The 23,179-nt window shown below is 39.1% G+C and overlaps 1 protein-coding gene across 1 annotated transcript in view; it reads left to right on the top strand.

Moving 5' to 3' along the window:
• Positions 1–14,536: 14,536 nt before the first annotated feature.
• The window catches only part of sphk1 (sphingosine kinase 1), a 32,163-nt gene continuing 23,520 nt past the window's right edge, over positions 14,537–23,179 (top strand). The window contains exon 1 of the mRNA XM_079814403.1: positions 14,537–15,093. Coding sequence (XP_079670529.1) covers positions 14,631–15,093 — 463 coding nt within the window. The 5' untranslated portion in view covers positions 14,537–14,630. The remainder of the gene's footprint in view (positions 15,094–23,179) is intronic.

Genomic DNA, 23,179 nt, shown 5'->3' with positions numbered 1-23,179 from the left:
TCTGAACACAGAGAGTTGTTTGACAAACGCCACAGTGACTACAAAAATATTGAAAAGAGGGAGCTGTTATGGAGAGTAATGTGTGTTTCGGCTAACATGTAAATACTCTCTCTCTTCTTCTTCTTCTGTGTGACAAGGGATGCAGCGAGCGCAGCGCCACCTTGTGTACCGGGCTATTTCTGTTTTTCAATAAGCGCCATCTAATGTCAGGGGGTGAAATTGCACGTTCACTCGGCGCATCGCGAGTGAAAATCGCTTGGGTGTGAACACTCAAGACGCGCCGAAAAACGTCACGAAAAACGCTGGCGATAAACGCGGGCGATATTCGTCCCGGTGTGTGCAGGCCTTAAAAATCTTGTATGAAAAAAAAATCTTAGTACTAATTTCCCCTAGCTTTTTCTTGTTGACTCAACTTTTGTAAATATCAGTTATACGAACTGAAAATAAGTTTAACAAAAAAAAAGAAAAACGTTTAGTTGAGTCAACTTGACATTTGTTTTCTGCAGAGGTGCAACTACTCTGTAACAAATATTTTGTAGTTGAAGCAATTTAACATTTTGTGTTTATTGGAAAAAAAGTTCTTATAAACTTAAAAAAGTTTCCAGAAAGTTCAAAACGTCAATCATCGTTCACAACTGGTGAGTTGGCAACCCACACACACACACACACCTCAAAACATTAGATTCTTCAGCGCTGAGGAGATAACTCCACAAATAACTGCAATTTCAGGGTGCAAACACTGATGGTGACAAAGAGATAAAACTTCACTGTAAAAAATACTGTGCCTGTTTTACTATTTGCATCAGCTATTTGAAACTCTTTTTATTTGTGTTTATCCTATTAGACTTTGCATGTTTTCAACTTGGACTCTTAAGTAATGGCAACTCAATTTGATCAATTTAGAAAATTATAGTTTTAAGTATATCCAACATAATCTTTTTAAGTAATGTTTACAAATGTCTTCTTGTAAGCCACTTTTTTTTCCACGCTACTTTTATAAATAAACAGGCTCAAATGTAGATTTTTGTTTATGTGAAAATATGTGGTCATGATGGCAATCAGTGTTTCCTGATCAGTTTGACTCTCGGCATTTTATGTGAGTTTGTGGTCTTTCAGTGTTGCAAAGAAATACATAAACAAAAATGATCAGGTGATTTAGATAACCGCATTATAAAGGGGAATAGTTTATTACTGTTATTCTTGGAAAGTGATTATTTGTGAATAATATTTTATATTTACCAACAAAACTTACAAAAATATTAAAAAAATAAAGTTTTCATTGGGTACTGAACTCTACCTTCATAGTGCGTATGTGTTTTTGTTTGTTTTTTGATGCATCTGTCTTGGAAAGTGTAACTATTGTCATGTATCATTATGTATTAATGAAAGGTTTTATGCTCAATTGTAATTTACCTGACTGATATTTGATTAAAAGTGATGAAAATGGATAACGTCATTATTTCAGTTTAGTTTTCAGCATAAATATTCCACTGTTCATTCATCTATAAAAGCACAAAATAAATCACAAAATAAAAGGCTGTCTTGTTAAATACTTCATCATTTTCTGACACTTTCAAGTAAAACTTTTCAGGTTTTTTGTAAAATGATGAACATACATAATCAATAAAAATATAGGAAGGGACCAAGCACAAAGAAGGCAGGGCCGGCCCGTGGCATAGGCGGAATAGGCAAATGCTAGGGGCGCCACTCATCCATAGGGGCGCCAAAATGTATTACTGATACTATTTTATTAATATTAATTTGAAATATTACCAAATAAAGCGCAAAAAAACGTAACTAAGTCCCCGCATCTTTCCGGTCCGCCTCATCAATCTCCCCCCGCCGATCTACTTGAAGTGCGTCAGAAATACAACGCGCGATCAGTTTATCGTTAGGGGAATTTGTTGTGTCGCGTCGCCTCTCGCCGCATCCAACGCAGACAAGGTTGCTTTCATTTTTTAGGGTGCTTGGCTGTTCGCGCCAGGTGTTGACACGGTGTAAGTTGCCTGATTATTTATGACGGACGGTCTAAAAAAAAGACAGAAGCCCTCTGATGCAGGGAAGATAAGGGATACACTGCTCTTCTTACGTAGTATTTGTGTCTTGTTTATAGTCTAAATATCTAAAATTCCTAAATCAAGGTTGAAGGTGCATTTACTAGATAAGTTAAATGACAGAAGACAGTTTTCTTGTTTTCTTGAAAATAAAATCAAAATGAAGTGAGTTTTTGCTTAAAATAAGCAAAATTATCTGCCAATGGAGTGGAAAAATAATCTTATTTCTGATTTAAATCTTTTTTCTGTCCCAAACAGAAATAAGATTATTTTTCTCATCCCATTGGCAGATAATTTTGCTTGTTTTAAGCAAAAACTCAAGACATTTTTCTTGTTTACTTGAAAATCAAATCAAAATGAAGTATGTCATTTTACTCATCTAGTAAATGCACCTTGATTTAAGAATTATTAGATATTTGGACTGGAAACAAGAAAAAGATTCTAAATAAGAAGAGCATTTTTTGCTGTGTAAAGACAGAAGTAAAGGGATGTAGGCAAATTAGTTGAACAGTTAATGAACAGTTTATTTAATTGCATAGTAGTAAAATACTAATGTTTGCTAATTAATTCCAGTTATTTTTACCTTAAACTTTATGCAAGCAGCTGTTCTGGGTTCTCCAGAGGTCACAGCCAGTGTGATTTTGTAAAAAATAAATAATATAAAAATATTAAACGCATGTAATATCACTTTTTTAATAGCCTAATGTTTTTACTCTGCAGTTGTGCAGTTTTAAGGGGGTGTATAGCAATTTTAAAATGTATTTGCCTAAATTAGTAATGATATTTATATACAGGTTTATTTAAAATGGCAACATTTTATGTAAAATTCACATTAAATATCAAAATTTCTCAGTTGAATTCCTGGTGAAAGCATGAATGCTCATAGTTTAGTGGAAGATTGCTGCCATCTACTGGAAAACAAACACTTTTGCTAGTTCTCAATTAATAGTTTGTGCATGAATGTTAGATGCAATTACTCTTGCTCTTTGTGTTTAGGCTGTAATGTGGCATAGGTGTAATATTTGTACAGTTTTACTATCATCAGCCTTTAACAAATAAAAAACAATAATAATATCATGAACATAATGATGGGGTAGAATGGACTGGACATCATATAAAACAACAATAAAAATAAAACATCAATGCATTACAAAAATAAAACAGTACGAGTGTTTCCACAACTTAGAATGATAACGTGTAGTGCTAAACCTTGATACAAGGGGCACCAAGTAAAATCTTGCCTAGGGCAGCAAATTGGTCAGGGCCGGCCCTGAAAGAAGGTCATGCCAACATGGCTAGGAGCATCAAAGCATCTGTAACAATGAGCAATTAAAGACCTGTTAAGATCATTTTAGGCAAAAACAGCTAAAAAAAATCATAAATACAGTCAATAATAAGGATATTTTTTGATATTTAATAGTTTATCACGTTCGAACATCAGGTGGCGCTGTGACCAAATTGATGTGGCGTGGTCAGAGTGAGGAAGTTTGGTGTCAAAATGCTAAAGCATATCTCCAAATCATTCAAACTAAGATCATTTTTAAGCTTGTGAAGTCCCTACACTGCAGAAAACTACAGAGTGGATTTGTTTGTCACATTTTAACTCCGGATCAAGGGTAACTCGGGTAAGATTTTTTCTTTATCACAAATGTTTTCTTGAAGGGGGTAGGACTTAAATTATTTAAAAGGTGTGAAGGGCCAAACAACATACACTCTAAAAAAAAATGCAATTGGGTTGTTTTAACCCAGTAAATGGGGTTTTTAACCCAGCGTTTGGGTTAAATGTTTGCTTAAAACAACCCAATTGCTGGGTTTGTCCATTTTCAACCCAACATGGGTTGTTTTTAACCAAGCATTTTTTAGAGTGTAACTTAACCCTCAAGTGTCCTTCATATAACAGCCCTTAATTGGTCCTTAAAAGGTTTTAATTCAATTTATGCCTTTTTTTGTGATTTTTGGGGTATTCATTTATTTATTTACCTCTAAAAGTACCACATTTTAATGTAAAATATGCTTATTTTTACGTTATATTTAATATTTCTTTAACTTCAGTACAAAAAAAACAGTCCAGACAGCCAAAACCTAAAGATGTGGTGACCTCTGGTGACATATGATGGTATTAAAATATCAATAGCCACTAGATAGTACTCAATGACTGCATATAGGCTGAAGTAAACCAATGGTTTAACGACATTAACCTCTACAATTGTAAAATGTTTTAAAAACCATTTGTGTTGGGTGAGACTAAGATGCCAAAATATGCTTACAGACAAATATGACCATGCTTTAAGGAAACGACAAAGTAGGAGACAGAGCAATCATTTATTTCTAAGGAAAAAACATAAAATTTCAATAACTGAAAAAAGTACCAAACAGAATAAACAATAAACCTAACAATAACTGTAATAAATGGTATCAAACAGATAAAAATAAACCATGTACAACATGTTTTGTTTGGAAGCATCAACCAATCTAGGACTTTGATCTAACTTTGACGTGTGTGTTTGTGTGTGTGTGTGTGTGTGTGTGTGTGTGTGTGTCACATTGAGAATGTTGTATAGGCTCACTCTACTGTCTATGTATATGATCTGCATTGTGTTGGATTTAGTGATTTTTATTGGACAAATAAAATTTAAAAAATGCTCTGAATTACAGCTTTTCCACAAAGGACCAATTAAGAGGCTTTTTTTCAACCACATTTACTAGGCTTTTTAGATGTGTGCCTTTTCGAGATACTAAAATTGATTTAAAAGACTAAACAAGTGGATTTGGCTGTTGCAAAAACACAAATGTTCATGACAGACGTTAATTTGTTGGATGACAGGACTGAATTTGCACTGCTGGCAACCCAACGACACTTTAAAAGGTAAGAATGACTTTAAATATGAACTGTTCAATGGTTTGATGCTTTAAATATAGATAGATATGCAATGATAAAGCTAAATGTTACATTTGCCTTGAATTACATGGCTTGGCTAGCGCTAAAACAAAATTGTTGAATAAAGTTTTTATTTTTGTTTTTGCACACAAAGTGTATTGTCATCGCTTCATAACATTAATGTTGAACCACTGGAGTCACCTGGACTATTTTAACAATGTATTTCCTTTAGGGTCTTGAAAGTGTTCATCACATTGTTGTCTATGGAGGGGTCAAAGAGCTCTGGGATTTCATCTGAAATGTCTTGTGTCTGAAGATGGACGAAGGTTTGGAACGACATGAGGGCAATGAATTAATAACAGAATTTTTCATTTTTGGGTGAACTAACCCTTTAACCCTCTGGGGCTCTTCGTTCATTTCTGACCCAAATGTTTTAAAATAAAAAATGTTAAAAATCGTAGCTTCATCGGAATGGTCTGAAACTTGGTGACTTTATTGGTACTTGGTATATGAACACCCAAAAAAATTGGGGACAGATTTGAAAAGTCTAAGTGGTCGTAAAAAAAGTCACACTCAGGACCTTCGGGTCAAAAATGACCCCCATGGGAAATGAATGGGAAATTGGCAAAAATATGAAAATACAGAGTTTTTTTGTGCATACAATCTACAAATCAGCCAGGATGCAGAAAAAAAGGACTCAACAGTGAAGGGGTGAATCTCTAAAACATCAAGAGTGCAAAACAGACAAAAAAACTCACACACACACAAAAACACAATTAGCTTTTGGAATGGCACGCATTCATTTGTGTGTGCGTGTGTTTTTGTGTGTGTGTGTGTGAGTTTTTTTGTTTTTCTGTTTTGCACTCTTGATGTTTTAGAGATTCACCCCTTCACTGTCGAGTCCTTTTTTTCTGCATCCTGGCTGATTTGTAGATTGTATGCACAAAAAAAACCAATTTCCCATTAATTTCCTATAGGGGTCAGTTTTGACCCGAAGGTCCTGAGTGTGACTATTTTTTTTACGACCACTTAGACTTTTCAAATCCTGTCCCCAATTTGTTTGGGTATACCAAGTACCAATAAAGTCACCAGGTTTCGGACCATTCCGATGAAGCTACGATTTGTAAAAAATGTTTATAAAACGCAAGATCCACTATAGTGGTAAAAATGTGCTATTGCGTGATAAAAATGCTCAATGTGTCCATCAGATGGCACCGATCTCATAAAAAAATTGCTTTCATGAGGCCTAGGCTTGACTCTAAAATGAAATACAGCTTTAATAAAAAAAATTTTTTTTTTAATTATATATATATATACATTTTTTATTATATTGAATGGGAAAAAATGGGTCATAATTATTGCATAAATATTCATTGTAAATCATAAAATTATCTCAAAACAACAAAAAAGAAAATAAAAAATATAATTGAACAAAAATATATTTAATTGATTTTACTCAAATCTTTTTTAATCTTAATCCCGCCATCCGGGTCATTTTTGACCCGAAGGTCCTGAGTGTGACCCATAAATGGTTAAATTGGTGTTCACTTTTCTCAGTGATTATGTTTTATCAGCTGATGTATTAATTATTTTAATTTCATGTTTTAACATTGTTCAAAACACATTTTTAATTAGATGACTGAATTACTGTTCTCAGTGGGTTAAACAGACCAATGAAAAAATAAAAAAACTGTTATACGAATATGAAATACTGTTGCTCTCATCTACCCTTTTTACTTGAAGTCAGCTTTATGTAAAGGTAAAAAATAAAGTACTGTGTTTTGCACTGTTGCATTGTAATTTTAATTTTAATAATTTAATTTATAGAAAATACAGTTAAAAAATAAAAGTAGCGTGGAAAAAAAAGTGGCTTACAAGAAGACATTTGTAAACATTACTTAAAAGATTATGTTGGATATACTTAAAACTATAATTTTCTAAATTGATAAAATTGAGTTGCTATTACTTAAGAGTCCAAGTTGAAAACATGCAAAGTCTAATAGGATAAACACAAAGAAAATGAGTTTGAAATAGCTGATGCAAATAGTAAAACAGGCACAGTATTTTTTACAGTGAAGTTTTATCTCTTTGTCACCATCAGTGTTTGAACCCTGAAATTGCAGTTATTTGTTGAGTTATCTCCTCAGCGCTGAAAAATCTAATGTTTTGAGGTGTGTGTGTGTGTGTGTGTGTGTCTGTGTTTGTGTGTGTGTGTGTGTGTGTGTGTGTTGCCAACTCACCAGTTGTGAACGATGATTGACGTTTTGAACTTTCTGGATTTCAAGCTGCCATCAAAATGACAAGTTTAATTACATTCCAGCTGCTGTGAGAAAAGGCCACAAACGGTCCACCACCTGCAGCATCCACACACTCGATTTAGCCTACTAGCCTGGACTGCTAACGCCGCCATACTCAAATTTCCTGCGGAAAGCTACCAGTACCACTCAAATTATAACGCATTTTTACAATCTTACCGCTGTGAATTGATCAGGCTAAGGTACAGAGATCGTTTTGAACACTGGCTGGTTACGTTCTTGCTCAAATTGATTTGGGATCATCAAAAAATTGAGTAAATTTTAAAGCAGTGAAATCAATTACATACACCGTATGAGCTGAGCAAATGCAAGTAAAAACATTAAGTAGATCTGTGTAACTACATCTACAAATAAAATTGAGTAGAAAAAATTGGGGGAAAAACATTTAAAAACCAATATTTATGAGTAAAATTAACTGGTTTTATTTATGAGTAATATTAACTCTTATAGTATAACTTTAACATTAACTTTCATTTCCTCTAAACCTTTGTAAAATACCCCACACAACCACACGTATACATGACATTGGCCTTTATTGTCGATGAGTAAAGCAATACAGGATATATTATCCGTCCTTCCAGAAAAATGCTGCCTTTTTTGTGATTGTTGTGAGCAAAAATCCTTGATTATGCGGCATGTTTTTTAAAAAAATGTGATGGAAAATGCGGGATATTTATGCAATTTTATGCGATGAAATTGCGGGAACTTGCAAAAACTGCGGTTTGATGAAAAAGAGAAAAAAAGCACCAGAAAGTGCTGGGAATATTTAAGTTCTCATCTTGTTTTATTGAAGACCTTAATAATGGCTCAAATTTACAAAACATTGAGTCAAACAAGTTCTGTAGCTTTACAAAAGGAATATGCTACAACTTCTGAAAAAATGAATAAATAACTTCCTGTTTTACAGACATTTGAGTGCTTCCAATGCACAAAGTGCAATCTCTTAAAGGGTTAGTTCACCCAGAAATTTAAATTCTGTCATTAATTACTTCCCCTCATGTCGTTGGACACCCGTCAGACCTCCGTTCATCTTCAGACACAAATGAAGATATTTTAGTGTAAATCTGATGGCTCTGAAAGGCCTCCATTGGCACAATGCACGGTTCACTCTCAAGACCCTTAAAAGACACTAAAGACGTCGTTACAAAGTCCATCTCACTACAGCGGTTCTACAATAACTTTATGAAGCGATGAGAATAGTTATTGTGCGGAAAAAAAACTAAATAACGACTTATATAGTGATGACCGACTTCAAAACACTGCATCATGAAGCTTTGAAGCGTTATGAATCAGCGAGTCGATTCATGATTCGGATCGGGTATCAAACTGCTGAAATACGTGACTTTGGCAATCCAAACCGCTGAATCGACTCACTGATTCATAACGCTCCAAACCGCTGAATCGACTCACTGAATCATAACGCTTCAAACCGCTGAATCGACTCACTGATTCATAACGCTTCAAACCGCTGAATCGACTCACTGATTCATAACGCTCCAAACCGCTGAATCGACTCACTGATTCATAACGCTTCAAACCGCTGAATCGACTTACTGATTCATAACGCTTCAAACCGCTGAATCGACTCACTGATTCATAACGCTCCAAACCGCTGAATCGACTCACTGATTCATAACGCTTCAAACCGCTGAATCGACTTACTGATTCATAACGCTTCAAACCGCTGAATCGACTCACTGATTCATAATGCTTCAAACCGCTGAATCGACTCACTGATTCATAACGCTCTGAAGCTTCATGATGCTGTGTGTTGAAATCGGTCAACACACCGGGAAACTGCTTTGCGAATCTTTTGCTGTTATTTTTGTTGGCCAATGGGAGTTTGTGCTTCATCATGGTTTCACTGATATCTATGTTTCTCCACGGGGTTTTGCAGCTTTTCGATGACGTTCACGTCGGGTAATTACGTCACTTCAAAACGTTCCCATGGCAACAGGGGGAAATGGCGGCTCTTGTGTGAAGTAAACAAACATTTTTCAACTTTCTGCTAATATATGTGACTTTTTTTGCAACAAAAATGCGGGGATTATGAAATCATGCTAGCCCCGCATATTTTGCACGCGGAAATAGGCAATTTATGTGGCTAAAGTGCGGCGTATTTGAAAAAATGCGGCCCCCGCATAAATATGCAGACTTTGGCTGATTATGCATTAAATCATGCGATCACATAATCGCGTTTTTCTGGAGGGACTGATATATTATAGCCTGGATGCCAGACGAATTTAGCCCCGCCCACAACATTTTTTGCACGGGCAGTTCGTTCTGGACCTGATCCATAGAGAAGTAATTATGCCCGAACAGAAACTGTTCGGACCAATGAAATTGTCAGGGCGGGCTTTAGACGATGATGGACAGATGATAAACAGTAATGTAATCATCCACGTCATCAAAGGCTCTTGGGTTGAATTTGTTCTAATCCTAAACGGAGAACTTGTTCGTATATGCGTTCACCTTTACTATTTCTCTCAGAAATGATGATGGTGTTGGTAAGTACTCTGTGTATCCTTGAATTCTTTTTTACAACACCGGCAAACATCGTTTACACTCATCTTCTTCTTCTAACGTGACTTATTCCAGCGTGCGGACAGGGTTGCCAAGTTTTTATAGCAAAACTCGCCCAATTGCTACTCAAAACTAGCCAAAAACAAGCCCAATAGCTTTCCGGGTGGGGGGGTTCTCCGGGAAAAATGGCATTTGGGGGGTAAAATATGTGTTATTTTGGCAGGGATGGCAGCTAAAATTCGCATTCCTGGGTCTGTATATCACATAATTGGGGTCGCTTCAACCCGCGGACTTGGCAACACAGTGCAGTTGAGTTCTGTTGACATTTGACAACTAACGTTATGCGTCGCTCCGTTGCTCTGATTGGTTGTAGGTCTATCCAATTGAGGTCTTTCCTGGTTCGGTTGAAACACGCCCCATAATCACAGCCCAACGGAGCAGATCAGACTCATATTCTGACTATTGAGTATGACGACGTCAGGCTAGATATATTACAGTTTTGACATGTATACAATATTTTACAACATATTTACAACATTTAAACTCATGTAACAAACATTTTAGAAGTAAAAATTAAACATTTAAAAGTAATTCAAGTGTAATCAACCTGTCTGTTATCCCATTTCCACCGTATCAGCCCCGTTTCTCGAGCCTGAGATGGACTCGCGGTCTGCGGGTGGACTTTGAACTTCAGGCCGCCTCCTGCGTTTCACTCGTAGCTCAAAGATGCTGCAACGCGCCTGACTCCATAACCTGCCAATAAACAAACAGTGCACAGTTTTAAGAACATTTTATCATCCAAACTAATTATATTCATTATCTTAAGGAAGGCACCAGGCGCTTTAAAGACAGATGCAGCACTCGTTTACTCACATTGCGTCCCTGTATGTTGTTTTGCATTAAATAAAAATATTTTAAGCTCAGTAATGATTTTATAGATAAAATAAAACACACAAACCAGAATTTGACAGAGGAAATGAGAAGAAGGAATCTGCTCTGGAGACTGAAGAGAAATCAAACAGCCCGTGCTCACTCAACCGTCGAGCCATCGTCATGTCAAGGGGCGGGGGAGGAGGGCAGTGTTTTAATCGAGTAAACTTACTACATTTCTTCAGCGCGTGTTAATTATTAATAATCTTGATTTGAATGAAGTAATATTTGTGGTTCTTCAAACAGATCGATTTAATTCTCCTTTCACAAATATTTTAATAGAAATTTCACAAATATATTAAGTATATTTGAAATAGATAATTGGTTATTCGCAGGGCCGTTTCTAGCCATTTTGACGCCCTAGGCGAAATCCTTATTATCCTTACCCCCCAGCCAAATCTTAAAAAGCAACATGGTATTACTGGTATTCATTTGAATCCTTATTAACAAATACATACATACATACCATTTTGGAACTGTAATCCTTATTAACAAATCTATACAAATACAATTTGGAAACTACGAATAAAAGCTGTTCCAGTCACATGAAAGTAACAAGAATAAATATTGAGTCAGTGCGGTCTTTGTTACTCATTTATGCTTGAACTTCCCCTTTAAATAACGCAACGCTATGCCGACACTATTAGAACTGAATGAATCGATTCTGCTTTCAACACCACCCAAAGATACATTAAATTCGACAAAGCGGTTTAATAGCACATTTTATTATACTATTTTTAAATTGGCCGTTGAAGTTTTATATGGGACAATTAGGCTACACACTAATAGCGCAAAGACACACACCTTTTGGAGGTGCAAGTAAGAGAAGAAGTCTAAATATAATGATATCATGAAATGCTAAAGTGAGTGTGGTTAGCCTACATCTTGCCTCTATAATACACACAGAGTAATGTTACACTATCTGCCCATTTCACAGCGTGATTTCTCCACTGCCACAAATACGGCCCTAACAAAATACAGATTTGTGCACTTTTTATTGTACCTGTTTTTTTAATTGGCCTTTGAATGTAGCTTTATTGTGTGGTTAAAAAAAGCGTTACCTTGCCAAAGCTTTGACCGAGCTCTTTGATCTAATGGTGCTGAGCTCCAAATGCAAACTTTACATGCAACATGCAGACAGTGATTGACAGTACTCTGGTCCAATAGTGTTAGGGGAACCAGTAGGGGCGGCAATCATATTTCAGGGTGGCATTGACACCCTTGGCACACACCCCTGATATGCGTTCATTGGCGGCCCTTCAGCTGATGGCGACTGCCTAGTTCGCCTACGCCTAAAAACGGCCCTGGTTATTCGAACACTAAATTCTTTTTGTGAAAAAAACTTAAATATAACTGTAAATTTGAGACAAAATTAACTGTTGGATTTTTAGTCAGTTATTTTGGTATGTTCAACTCAAAAACATCAAGTAAATGATATTTAGAAATGTTATTATGTTAATAAAATTAATTATTACTGTGATATTTACTAAGCCACTGAATTATTTTTTAGATTGTACGATGAATATGACTACTTCTTAAAGACCCGCTGTGGTGAAAATCATGTTTATAATGTTGTTTATATGGCTTGATGCTCTTTTTTGAGTGCAAGTGGACGGAGGCCTGGCAAAAATCGAATTAAAACGAAATATAATGTAATTAATGTAAATACGGTAATGATGATCAGTGTGATACGCTGGCAAACGTTACCACCCGTAAGGAAGGGAGACCGCCTTCTATTATTTAGAGGTTTGAGTCAGATGTCCAATCACGTTAATGAAGGTTTTCTCCAGCAGGGGTTTGGGTTTCAAACACCCAGTTTAATGATATCTGTGAGGGCAGCATCACCATAAAACATTCAGTGACTATAATGATGAGATTTGAACTGGGGGCTTAACCTTTCAATCAAGTATTTTACATAGATTTCATCCTCAGGTACATGAAGTTAATCCTCTCTCTTCATATCCTCCTGGGAACCACGAATAGACTTTTGTCCACTGTAGTGGACATGATATTTTAGTGCATTTCTCTGACATCACACACGTCACATGTCACATGTCACAGATGTCCTGTAAAGAGCACATTCGGGGCTTTACAGGGATACCACATGTTTGGAGGTTTCACCAGGAAAACCACTTCTTCTTGGTCTTTAAAAACAGCTGACATTAATGTTTAGCACTCTTATGGAAATATATGATAATATTTTTTTATTATAATTTAAATCAGATTATTGTTTGCAATAAATCAACATCTCAGGAAAATGTTAAGGGGTTTCTAATCAAAATATGACTTTCTGTTACAAAACAGGGCATTGATTTCATAAATGTCCACTGTAGAGACGCCAAATCATGTTTATCAGGCATTCTGGAGACATAACAAGTGAACAGGGAAAGAAATTACATATCAATATTCCTATGAAATATTAGATATTATTATGAAAATGTTGCTAATTATTCCACCCATTATTGCACTTCTTTTTTCATTACATGTTGCACCAAGAACACATTAAAATGCAAATTAGATGCAGTGAATAGATGCATTGTATTGAATGGGAAAATCCAAGTATTGTCATTTTACACACATATTTAATAAAGTAAAATGGTATATGAATGCATTTCATTATATCTTTCATAACATAGTTCAGAATCATCTTTAAATAAAGTTTGTTTAAAAAAAAACCTGAAACCTAAAAATTGATTGGTGAATTAAAAATGAATGCCATTGTATAGGCAAAAATTGCCATGTATAGGCATATTTCATTTCATTTTAACAACTGAGTCCTGCTGTCAACTACAGAGGACATATCATAACATATGAATAAAATATCATTTTTCAAAAATGTTTTTTTCCCCCATTTGTTTCTTATGGTCTAAACAATGTAATGATATAAAAAAATACTAAATTCAAAAAACTTTTATTTTTCTGGGTCCCAGGAGGATATGTTGTAGTTGACTATAGGCCAATTTTTTCATACATTCTATGAAGTTTAATGAAAATTTTCTGGAAAATATATTTTATATATATTTTTAGATTGTACTATATTGTAGTAATAATGTCTTTATTATTTTTTTGTGTGATTTTTTGGTATTACCGTGCAGTTTTATTAATGTTTTTTCAGTATATTACTACTTTTATAATTTTATTAATGTTTTTTTTTTGGATATTGCTACTTTATAATTTTATTAATGTGTTTTTTTAGTATATTAATGTGTTTTTTTAGTATATTGCTACTTTTATAGTTTTATTAATGTGTTTTTTTAGTATATTAATGTGTTTTTTTAGTATATTGTTACTTTTATAGTTTTATTAATGTATTTTTTTAGTATATTAATGTGTTTTTTTAGTATATTGTTACTTTTATAGTTTTATTAATAGGCTATTTTGAATTAGGTTAATATTATTATTTTAGTTAATATTAATATTATACGTTTTTTGTTGTAAGTTTAATTATTATTGACATTTTAAGTCTTATGTTTTTAGTTTAAAAAAATACATATATCATTTTTAAAATTTAAGTTGTAGTTATTTTAGGCTACTTTTAGTTAAAATAAACGAAATTAAATTAAAAATAATTGTACACATTTTATTTCATGTTTGTACTGTTCTGGTTTTAGTTATCGATAACCCTGATCTCCACCTACAGTGATGTGTTGAATAGCTCCGGTAATGTCCGGTGTTTATGGGCACGGTGTGTCATGATCACAGCGCTTTTGGTAATAAATCACATCTCAGGAGTGTGTGATCTTCAGCCGGTCACGGTCACGCCCTTTGCCTCCGTTATTTTAATGTCATGCCGCTTTTCTGTCACTAGGGAGAGATATGTTAACTCCCTCTCGCAAACACACACACACACACACACACACACACGCACGTGTTTAAACAGCGTCCCGCGGCACTGCACGCGCACTCACTGCAGCACCGTCCCGTCGCGGGATGGAAGAACCGGACGCGTCGCGTCAGCAGCAGCAGGGGAACGGGCCCGTCGCGGAAGCGCGCATGCACGGAGTGTTCACGGACGCGGACACCGGACGCCTCACGTACGCGTTGAGTCTGTCGGACAGCTGCCTCACGGTCCAGAGGATCGACTCCCCTTCATCCCCACCGTCATCCTCGGAGCACCTGGACCTGCGGGACTGCCTGGGGAGCCGCGCGCACCGGGGCGAGCGCGAGGACCAGGGCGCTTATCTGTGCGCGTATTTCTACCCGTACCGGCGCCGGTGGATGGCTTCGGGTCCGGCTCGCCAGAGGGACGAGCGACGCTTTCGGCTCGCGCTCAATACGGATGATAAATATGAGGATGATGATGATGAGGAGGAGGACGCGAACCTGCGCGAGGCGGAACGGTGGGCACGCGCTATCAGAAACAACACCGCGCGCCGCCCGGGAAACACGCACGGTAAGAAACTAACTTATTAAAGACACAAACTTTGTAACAATAACATCAACACACAACTCTTAATGCCCAAAAACATGTTTTTACACTGATAATACCACGATAGCTATGTTTTAAATTGACAACTATCAGTACTTTTTGTATTCTGCTATGGAAATACAGTGGCTTGTGTATCACACCATGCAAATATGCATGTGAACATTGCCCGTTCCTTACATTCACATGTGGTTCCACCTGTTTAACGTGTGATGAGGAGGAGGTGTGACGGTTTGCCAGGAGGAAAATGTGACAACTAGATCACACACACCGAACTAGTTTGACCTGCTAGGGGACGGTTGTGTTATGAGATCAGCGCCTACAGATCACGAAAGCTCAGGTATGCTATAAAGCCAGAATAACATCTGGTGTAGTAGATATGTGGTTTGCTCATGGATAACTGATGCTGAGAGGACATCTCCATCTCCATCTGTCCAACACTGAGGGGGTTTAACCCTGTAAAGCCCGGCCATATCAGATAACAGGCAGAGCAATCTATTACACAGAGCCTTTTTAATGGATATCACATTAGGATATTATGGCGCATAACGTATTAAAATGTATTTCTATAAATGTTCACTGTTTACAATTACACTAAAAGGCCTTACTTGCTAAAAAAAGTCTACAGCAGAAGGCATGTAGTGCAACAGGTTTTTCAGCATGTTGATCTTTTACAAGCAATTTGTGCATCAAATATCCAGCGTATAGTGTTAGTTACATAATGTGTTTTTTTTGGTTGATATTCTGTCTCTATCCATTAAAATAAACCTACCATTAAAATGATAGCCCTTTCATTTCTTTGAAAGTGGGCAAATTGACTAAATCAGCAAGGGATACAAATAACGCCTTTTGCTGAACTCGCTCTTCTCCATTATCCCATCACACATCAGTAAAGCATCTAACGCGTGTTTAATAATAAAGTGTTTATCGGTTAGGGGTCGGTGAACAGACATGCGCCGAATTAGAGACAGTTAAAGTGAGTGGGTCCAATATCATTGGTCTTAAAAAATGGATGGGTCTTGTCCCACCCACATACGATGGCTCTGATGCCCATGGTTTGGATACATTCATGGACAGAAAACTAAATCAAGCGTAGTGTTAGTTCTGGCAGATCACGCATCAGCTGATCACGTCTACCTATAGGAACACGACGTGCATCACAGCACTCATATATAAGCTCATTCAGTACTATCAGCAGCTATTGCGTTCTCCAGCGCTCATTTGCCCTCCTCCATCCCCAGCTCCACCTCTCATCCAGTCAGGATTTGGCCCTTGAATCAGACTAAATTACCGAATTAGCTTGTACATTTTAATATTGACTATCTGCAAAAAAAATAGATACAAATACATTTGACCTTTTATTAAAGGGGTGGTTGATCAGCTTTTTTTCCGAAGGCTTGATTGTGTTACATGGGTTCATACTTCGTAAAAACAAAAAAAAACTAGCGCTGTCAAAAGATTAATTGCGATTAATCGCATTCAAAATAAAAGTTTGTGTTTACATAATGTGTGTGTACTCTGTTCATTATTACTTATATATAAATACACACACAAGCATGTATATATTTAAGAAAAAAATATGTTATTTTTATATATAAAACATTTATATTTATATATATTATAGATTGTATATACAGTATATACATGCAAATATTTCTTAAATATATACATGAATGTGTGTGTATTTATATATAAATAATAATTAACAGAGTACACACACATATATAATGTAAACACAAACTTTTATTTTGGATGCGATTAATCGCGATTAATCTTTTGACAGCCCTATAAAAAAAAAAAACATTATTTTTCACATATTTTACCTTTATGCTACACTGTGTCCCTTCTTGTAAAAATGGCCAGATAGCCTCCTGACTCTATGAAGCCCCTCCCTTAGAAATACGCAATGGGCTCTGATTGGTTAGCTGGCCCCGTGAGTTGTGATTCGCTAACCCCCTATTGTACGTTGTCCCGAAACGTCACGCCCCTTACCATTACGGTTAGTTGCATATGCTCAGGTGCATGGGCGTCGGAAGCAAAAAAAATGTGGGTGGGTCCTAAGGAATTTTTTACTGGAGTAGATGCCGATTACATTAAGTACAAATATACCGCATTGCTTGCGAAACGTATCGTTCGGAAAGACAAAATTACGGAAATCGCCATATCATTGAGAGCGGCAGTAGTGTAGGGGTAAGACGCACGGCATCTAGTTTTGACGCAAATCGAATCCGCCTTTTGCAGAACTCACTCTACTCCGTTTTCCCATCACATATCAAATCGGAAAATAAAAGAAAATATTATAAAAGTGGAAATAAAGCGTCTAACGTTTTTAATAATAAGTGTTTATCGATTAGGGGTAGGTAAACAGACATCATTGATCGTAAAAAGTAGGTGGGTCTTGTCCCACCCACATACAATGGTTCCGACGCCCATGCTCAGGTGTACTTTAATAGCCTGGCCACTCTCCATTGACCAGCGTTTACTTCCTTGAAGGCGGGAACTCTGTTGAAGTTTAAAACTATTGGATCTGCCATAACCAATCGCTAACGTTTAGTCGTGGCGTATGTCATCTCAAACTAGCGTACGACATCAGCGTCATCGTTCTCAGCCACTCCCTCTGTTCGCTGATTGGACCGGTTAAAATGGAAAACCAGAGAATATACCGCAATCCCAGACGAAGTACTGAAGGAAAATGAAAATCAAGCGGAAGTACGTTCGAGGGCGGAGCCAGGCGAGTACTGTGATAAACAATGGCGTCAATATCGCCTTATCAATTTGAGCCCGAATCACACCCAGAAAATATTAGTGAAGAGGATTGAGCAGAACCTGCGCAACAACAGCAGTTACGGGATGTTTTTTATTTTTATTTGCAGTTATCTAATATTTCATAGATACGCTGTTATTTGTAAATGCTACTAATGTTAGCATTTGATATACGGGTTTAGCCTTATTAAAGCTTATTAGTACAGCAGAATACATGCTTGCCTTGTAGCCTTTTTGTCAAATAATCGTTCTAACAAATCATACTACAGTTCTCGAAGGGATTATTTGATTACAGACTGGATCTATAGTGAGCGCTACTGACTGTATTGCACCGCTAGCTTTGTCTTTATACAACGAGTGTAGCCAAATATCTGTCGCCAGAGACCGTTACGAACACTGATAAACTAAGTGGTGCCATGTTTAGCGTGCCTGCATTCACACTGCTCACTTAAACGCGAACATTCGAAATTCGCTAGTGGGTTTGTAGGATAAGTTTGAATTAGCAATTAGCTAATTGGCTAGCAGAACCATTTGCCTTTGTTTACGTCCTCGCTACAGCATAAAAATAGCGATATAAACTACTCATGGAAAACACATCAACAAAGGTTCAGCGTTTCGACGGCATGGCAACAGGGTTTATGTAAATTTTAGGGTTAGTGATGTCACTAATACACGAGAAGCTCGTTGTAGTCCCTAGCGGCCGTTTGTTGTAGTCCTTAAAAAGCGATTTCTGTAAAAGAAAATATCTCCCTTTGCTTTGAACTTTGAGCGTCGTAACTTTGCAGGTGTTGTTTATGCCCAAACAGCGACACTACACACTCACTAAAGTTAAAAAAGTGAACCCCTTTAATAGTGTTTGTATCACTATTATCGCTCATACTAAGTATTAAAGTTCGTCCTACATTGTTCGGATGATTCTTTAAATCAGGTTTGTTGTTGTGCAGTTACTTTACTAACTGATCAAACGCAACATTTTCAGTTTTACATGTGCAAATAGCACTAATAGTCTCTGTGGGCAATATCATAATGAGTTCTGGCATGATTTTAGGCAATAGATACTGTAATTATGTCACCTGATATCTGACGGGACACATCTGGGCTTCGAGAACCGGAATCAGGAAGTTCTGAATGATGAGTTTTGAAGGACGATGGTAACTCTCGAGGCTTGTTTGTCCTCACTGTGCACTTAGGAATGAAAAGAATGAGCCATACCAAATAACTCCTCGCAGCTAAAAACATCCCTGCACTGACTTCAAAGAATTCATAGCAATGCATATTCATGTACGTATGTGCATATTTTGCATATCTGCCGCCCAAGCCGGTGGTATTTATACAAAATGAAAGCGCAAATAAAGACAATGATCAAATTTTGATCACATAAACGCAGCCTTGGTGACTTAATCTTACTCATATATACTGTATATACTTGCTTCCTAGGCGGTTGCTGTCAGCTTCTTATCGTGACTCTGAACATTAAACATCCAGTAAAGGACACTCATGAGGCTCTCAGATGGTGGCAGCTTCGGTGTACGTCTGCTGCGGGCACAGCGTGGCATTACTACTCGCTGGCTCAGTCACTCTGCATTCACATGTTTAATTCATGAGCTTGTTTCAGCATGTGTGATCCCGAGCAGACGATAATACACTATTTAACAGAATACATGTATTTTAAATGAGCATCTCCCGTATGGCACAGAACTGTCACATGTGAAGATGTCCAGCTCTGTATTATGAAGCAGAAAATAGCGGTGAAACGTGATTCATTCTTCTTTCTGAAAGCTGAGATGCCCCGAGACACTCTCGTGAGAATCTTTCATGATGACGGCAGTGTAAACAGTATCTAGGTCTGTTTTCGTAGAGGGAGGGAGGGTTTGGGTTGTGCTGTTTTCTGTGTTATTGTGCTAGAAGTTTACAGTAATCAATGGGTGGAAGTATTGGAGAGGTCATATTGTACATTATTTCATCTTTTTAGGTCCACTTACGTTTCTTTGCACCTAAAAGTCAATATTTCTGGGGGTTTTTTGTGATCCATTTTCCATCCTCCGCCCACAGTATGTTCACTAACTGCCTGATCCATATTGCACACTAAACTGGACATATGATCTCTAATCTGAATGGATGATCTTATATTCCTGGAGTTTCTGTGTGGAAACAGTCGGGTTTATGAGTTACCGGGTCGATTCAGCGAACAATGAAAAAAAAAACACTGGATTTGACAAACTTTGCGAGAACACTGACATCAAACCTTTCAAAGATATTTCAAATGTTATTCGAGGCACCTAATAACTGTCACAATCAGGTTGCAGCAAAGGGAGAGTTGAGGCAGGATCCAATCGTAGCTGTTGCGTTTATTAACAACTTTAGCGCACAGGAAAACAGGAGCATGCAAACACAACCTATACAGCAAAATAGGCCAGGAGGAGGATGACCCACGGCAGAAGAGCAGGGTGGAGTCATGACAAGGGTGAAGCCGACCAACCGAAGCTGGAAGAGATGGAGACCCATGCAGAGTCTGATGAAAGGAAAGACTGAGCAACATCAGAAAACAAGGAGTTGATAAGCAGCCGAGGTGGGAGTGAGGACTGAGGAGGAGGTGAGGGAAGGAGGAGCATTACGAATCTGAAAGGGTGGAGGGACGAGGTGCCATGCCGGAGGCTAAGTGGTGACCAAAGTGAAGCTAGAGGAACGAGGGAACCCGGTGGAGCCAGAAGGTTGACTGTCCCAGGTAGAGCCAGAAGGTTGACTGTCCCAGGTGGAGCCAGAAGGTTGACTGTCCCAGGTGGAGCCAGAAGGTTGACTGTCCCAGGTGGAGCCAGAAGGTTGACTGTCCCAGGTGGAGCTAGAAGGTTGACTGTCCCAGGTGGAGCCAGAAGGTTGACTGTCCCAGGTGGAGCCAGAAGGTTGACTGTCCCAGGTGGAGCCAGAAGGTTGACTGTCCCAGGTGGAGCCAGAAGGTTGACTGTCCCAGGTGGAGCCAGAAGGTTGACTGTCCCATGTGGAGCCAGAAGGTTGACTGTCCCAGGTGGAGCCAGAAGGTTGACTGTCCCAGGTGGAGCCAGAAGGTTGACTGTCCCAGGTGGAGCCAGAAGGTTGACTGTCCCAGGTGGAGCCAGAAGGTTGACTGTCCCAGGTGGAGCCAGAAGGTTGACTGTCCCAGGTGGAGCCAGAAGTTTGACTGTCCCAGGTGGAGCCAGAAGGTTGACTGTCCCAGGTGGAGCCAGAAGGATGACTGTCCCAGGTGGAGCCAGAAGGTTGGCTGTCCCAGGTGGAGCCAGAAGGTTGGCTGTCCCAGGTGGAGCCAGAAGGTTGGCTGTCCCAGGTGGAGCCAGAAGGTTGACTGTCCCAGGTGGAGCCAGAAGGTTGACTGTCCCAGGTGGAGCCAGAAGGTTGACTGTCCCAGGTGGAGCCAGAAGGTTGACTGTCCCAGGTGGAGCCAGGGTGCCAGAGGACAGAAGCGAAGCCAGTGTTAGTGAGGACTAAGGAGGAGCCCGACAGAGCGTAAGGCATGGCTAGAGGTCCATGCCGGATGGAAAGTGTTGACTGACCAAGGCAGATCAGGAGGAACAAGGGTGGAGCCAAGGAGGAGCCGACTGGTCGCTGGGACGAGGTGGAATAATGGGCTCAGAGGTCCAAGGCGGAGCCAGGGGATCCTCACACCAAGGCAGAGCTGATGACCGGGAAGCCCAGGGTGGATCCGAGCAGCTACTGAAGAGCCAAGGGGCTGAAGGAAGCCAGCAAAGATGGGGCAGAGGAACTGGATGGAGTCGATAGAGAAGGAGGGAGTGGGAGGCTGAGCGGTCCATCTGCGGCGAAGGATATTTGGGATTGGGCAACAAGGGATACTTTGAGCTGGACAACAATGGAGACTAGGAGCTGGGCGAATCCAGCGACGATAAGGAGACTTGGAAGTTGGGCAGAGACAAGGAGATTCAGAAGCCGAATGGGACCAGTGGAGATAAGGAGAACTGGAGCTGGGCGGGACCAGTGGAGATAAGGAGAACTGGAGCTGGGCAGGACCAGTGGAGATAAGGAGAACTGGAGCTGGGCGGGACCAGTGGAGATAAGGAGAACTGGAGCTGGGTGGGACCAGTGGAGATAAGGAGAACTGGAAGCTGGACAGGACCAGTGGAGATAAGGAGAACTGGAGCTGGGCGGGACCAGTGGAGATAAGGAGAACTGGAAGCTGGGCGGGACCAGTGGAGATAAGGAGAACTGGAGCTGGGCGGGACCAGTGGAGATAAGGAGAACTGGAAGCTGGGCGGGACCAGTGGAGATAAGGAGAACTGGAGCTGGGCAGGACCAGTGGAGATAAGGAGAACTGGAGCTGGACGGAACCAGACTTGGAAGCTGGACAGAGACCAGGAGATTCAGAAGCCGAATGGGACCAGTGGAGACAAGGAGAACTGGAGCTGGGCGGCACCGATGGAAACGAGGAGACTTGGAAGCTGGGTAGAGACAAGGATATTTGGAACCCGAATGGGACCAGTGGAGATGAGGAGAACTGGAGCTGGGCGGGACCAGACTTGGAAGCTGAGTAAGACTGGCAGAATTGAAGGCTGAACAGAACCAGTAAAGGAGGATGGGCTTGGGAACAGGAGGTAATTGGAGAGTCCATAAATCCAGGCGGGGGAATACAGATCTCGGAGGCTGGAGGATGGGTAGGATATCACTCTTCATCACTCAGCTCCACTAACAATTCCACTGGGATGGACATTAGAACCAGCTCACACACACCTGGTCCGACTTAGCAGCGGCCATTGACTCCCGGCTTCAGGCTCGGAATGGGCTCAAAGGAGTGCACTGGGTGATTTAGATCACTGGTGGTGAAGGGGGATCCACACTGAAATCCTCAAAATGTCTCTCGAGGACCAAAAACACATGCAGAGGCTGTTGTCAGGGTAATGGACAAAACTGTAATGAAAAACGCCTCGAGGGATCGATTCCCCCGGGAGAGGAGGAGGAGGAGGAGGATCTCAACTGCCATATCTTTAAGGTCCTTTCGCAGCTGTCACATTTAATAGGAGAAACACAACCTAACCACACAGCGAACGAGAACAGATAAAGCATGACTCAAACTGAGGGCACATAATACACACAAGAGCCAAACAAGGAGCAGGTGGATCAAATCAATTAAACAATGAGATGCTAGGACAACAAATGAGAACATTTCTAGAACCATGACCGCTAAGCAAACCAGAACTAACACAGGTAGAATAGAAACCTCAATATAAAGTGCACTAGATAGTGTGTAACTGAGCCGACTGAAATGCTGGATGCCATGCAGTGTTTG

This window comes from Gobio gobio (assembly GCF_949357685.1).
Source record: "Gobio gobio genome assembly, chromosome: 1".
NCBI lineage: Eukaryota > Metazoa > Chordata > Actinopteri > Cypriniformes > Gobionidae > Gobio > Gobio gobio.
The sequence above is the reverse complement of the archived record's forward strand: the minus strand, read 5'-3'. Positions and strand labels throughout refer to the sequence as shown.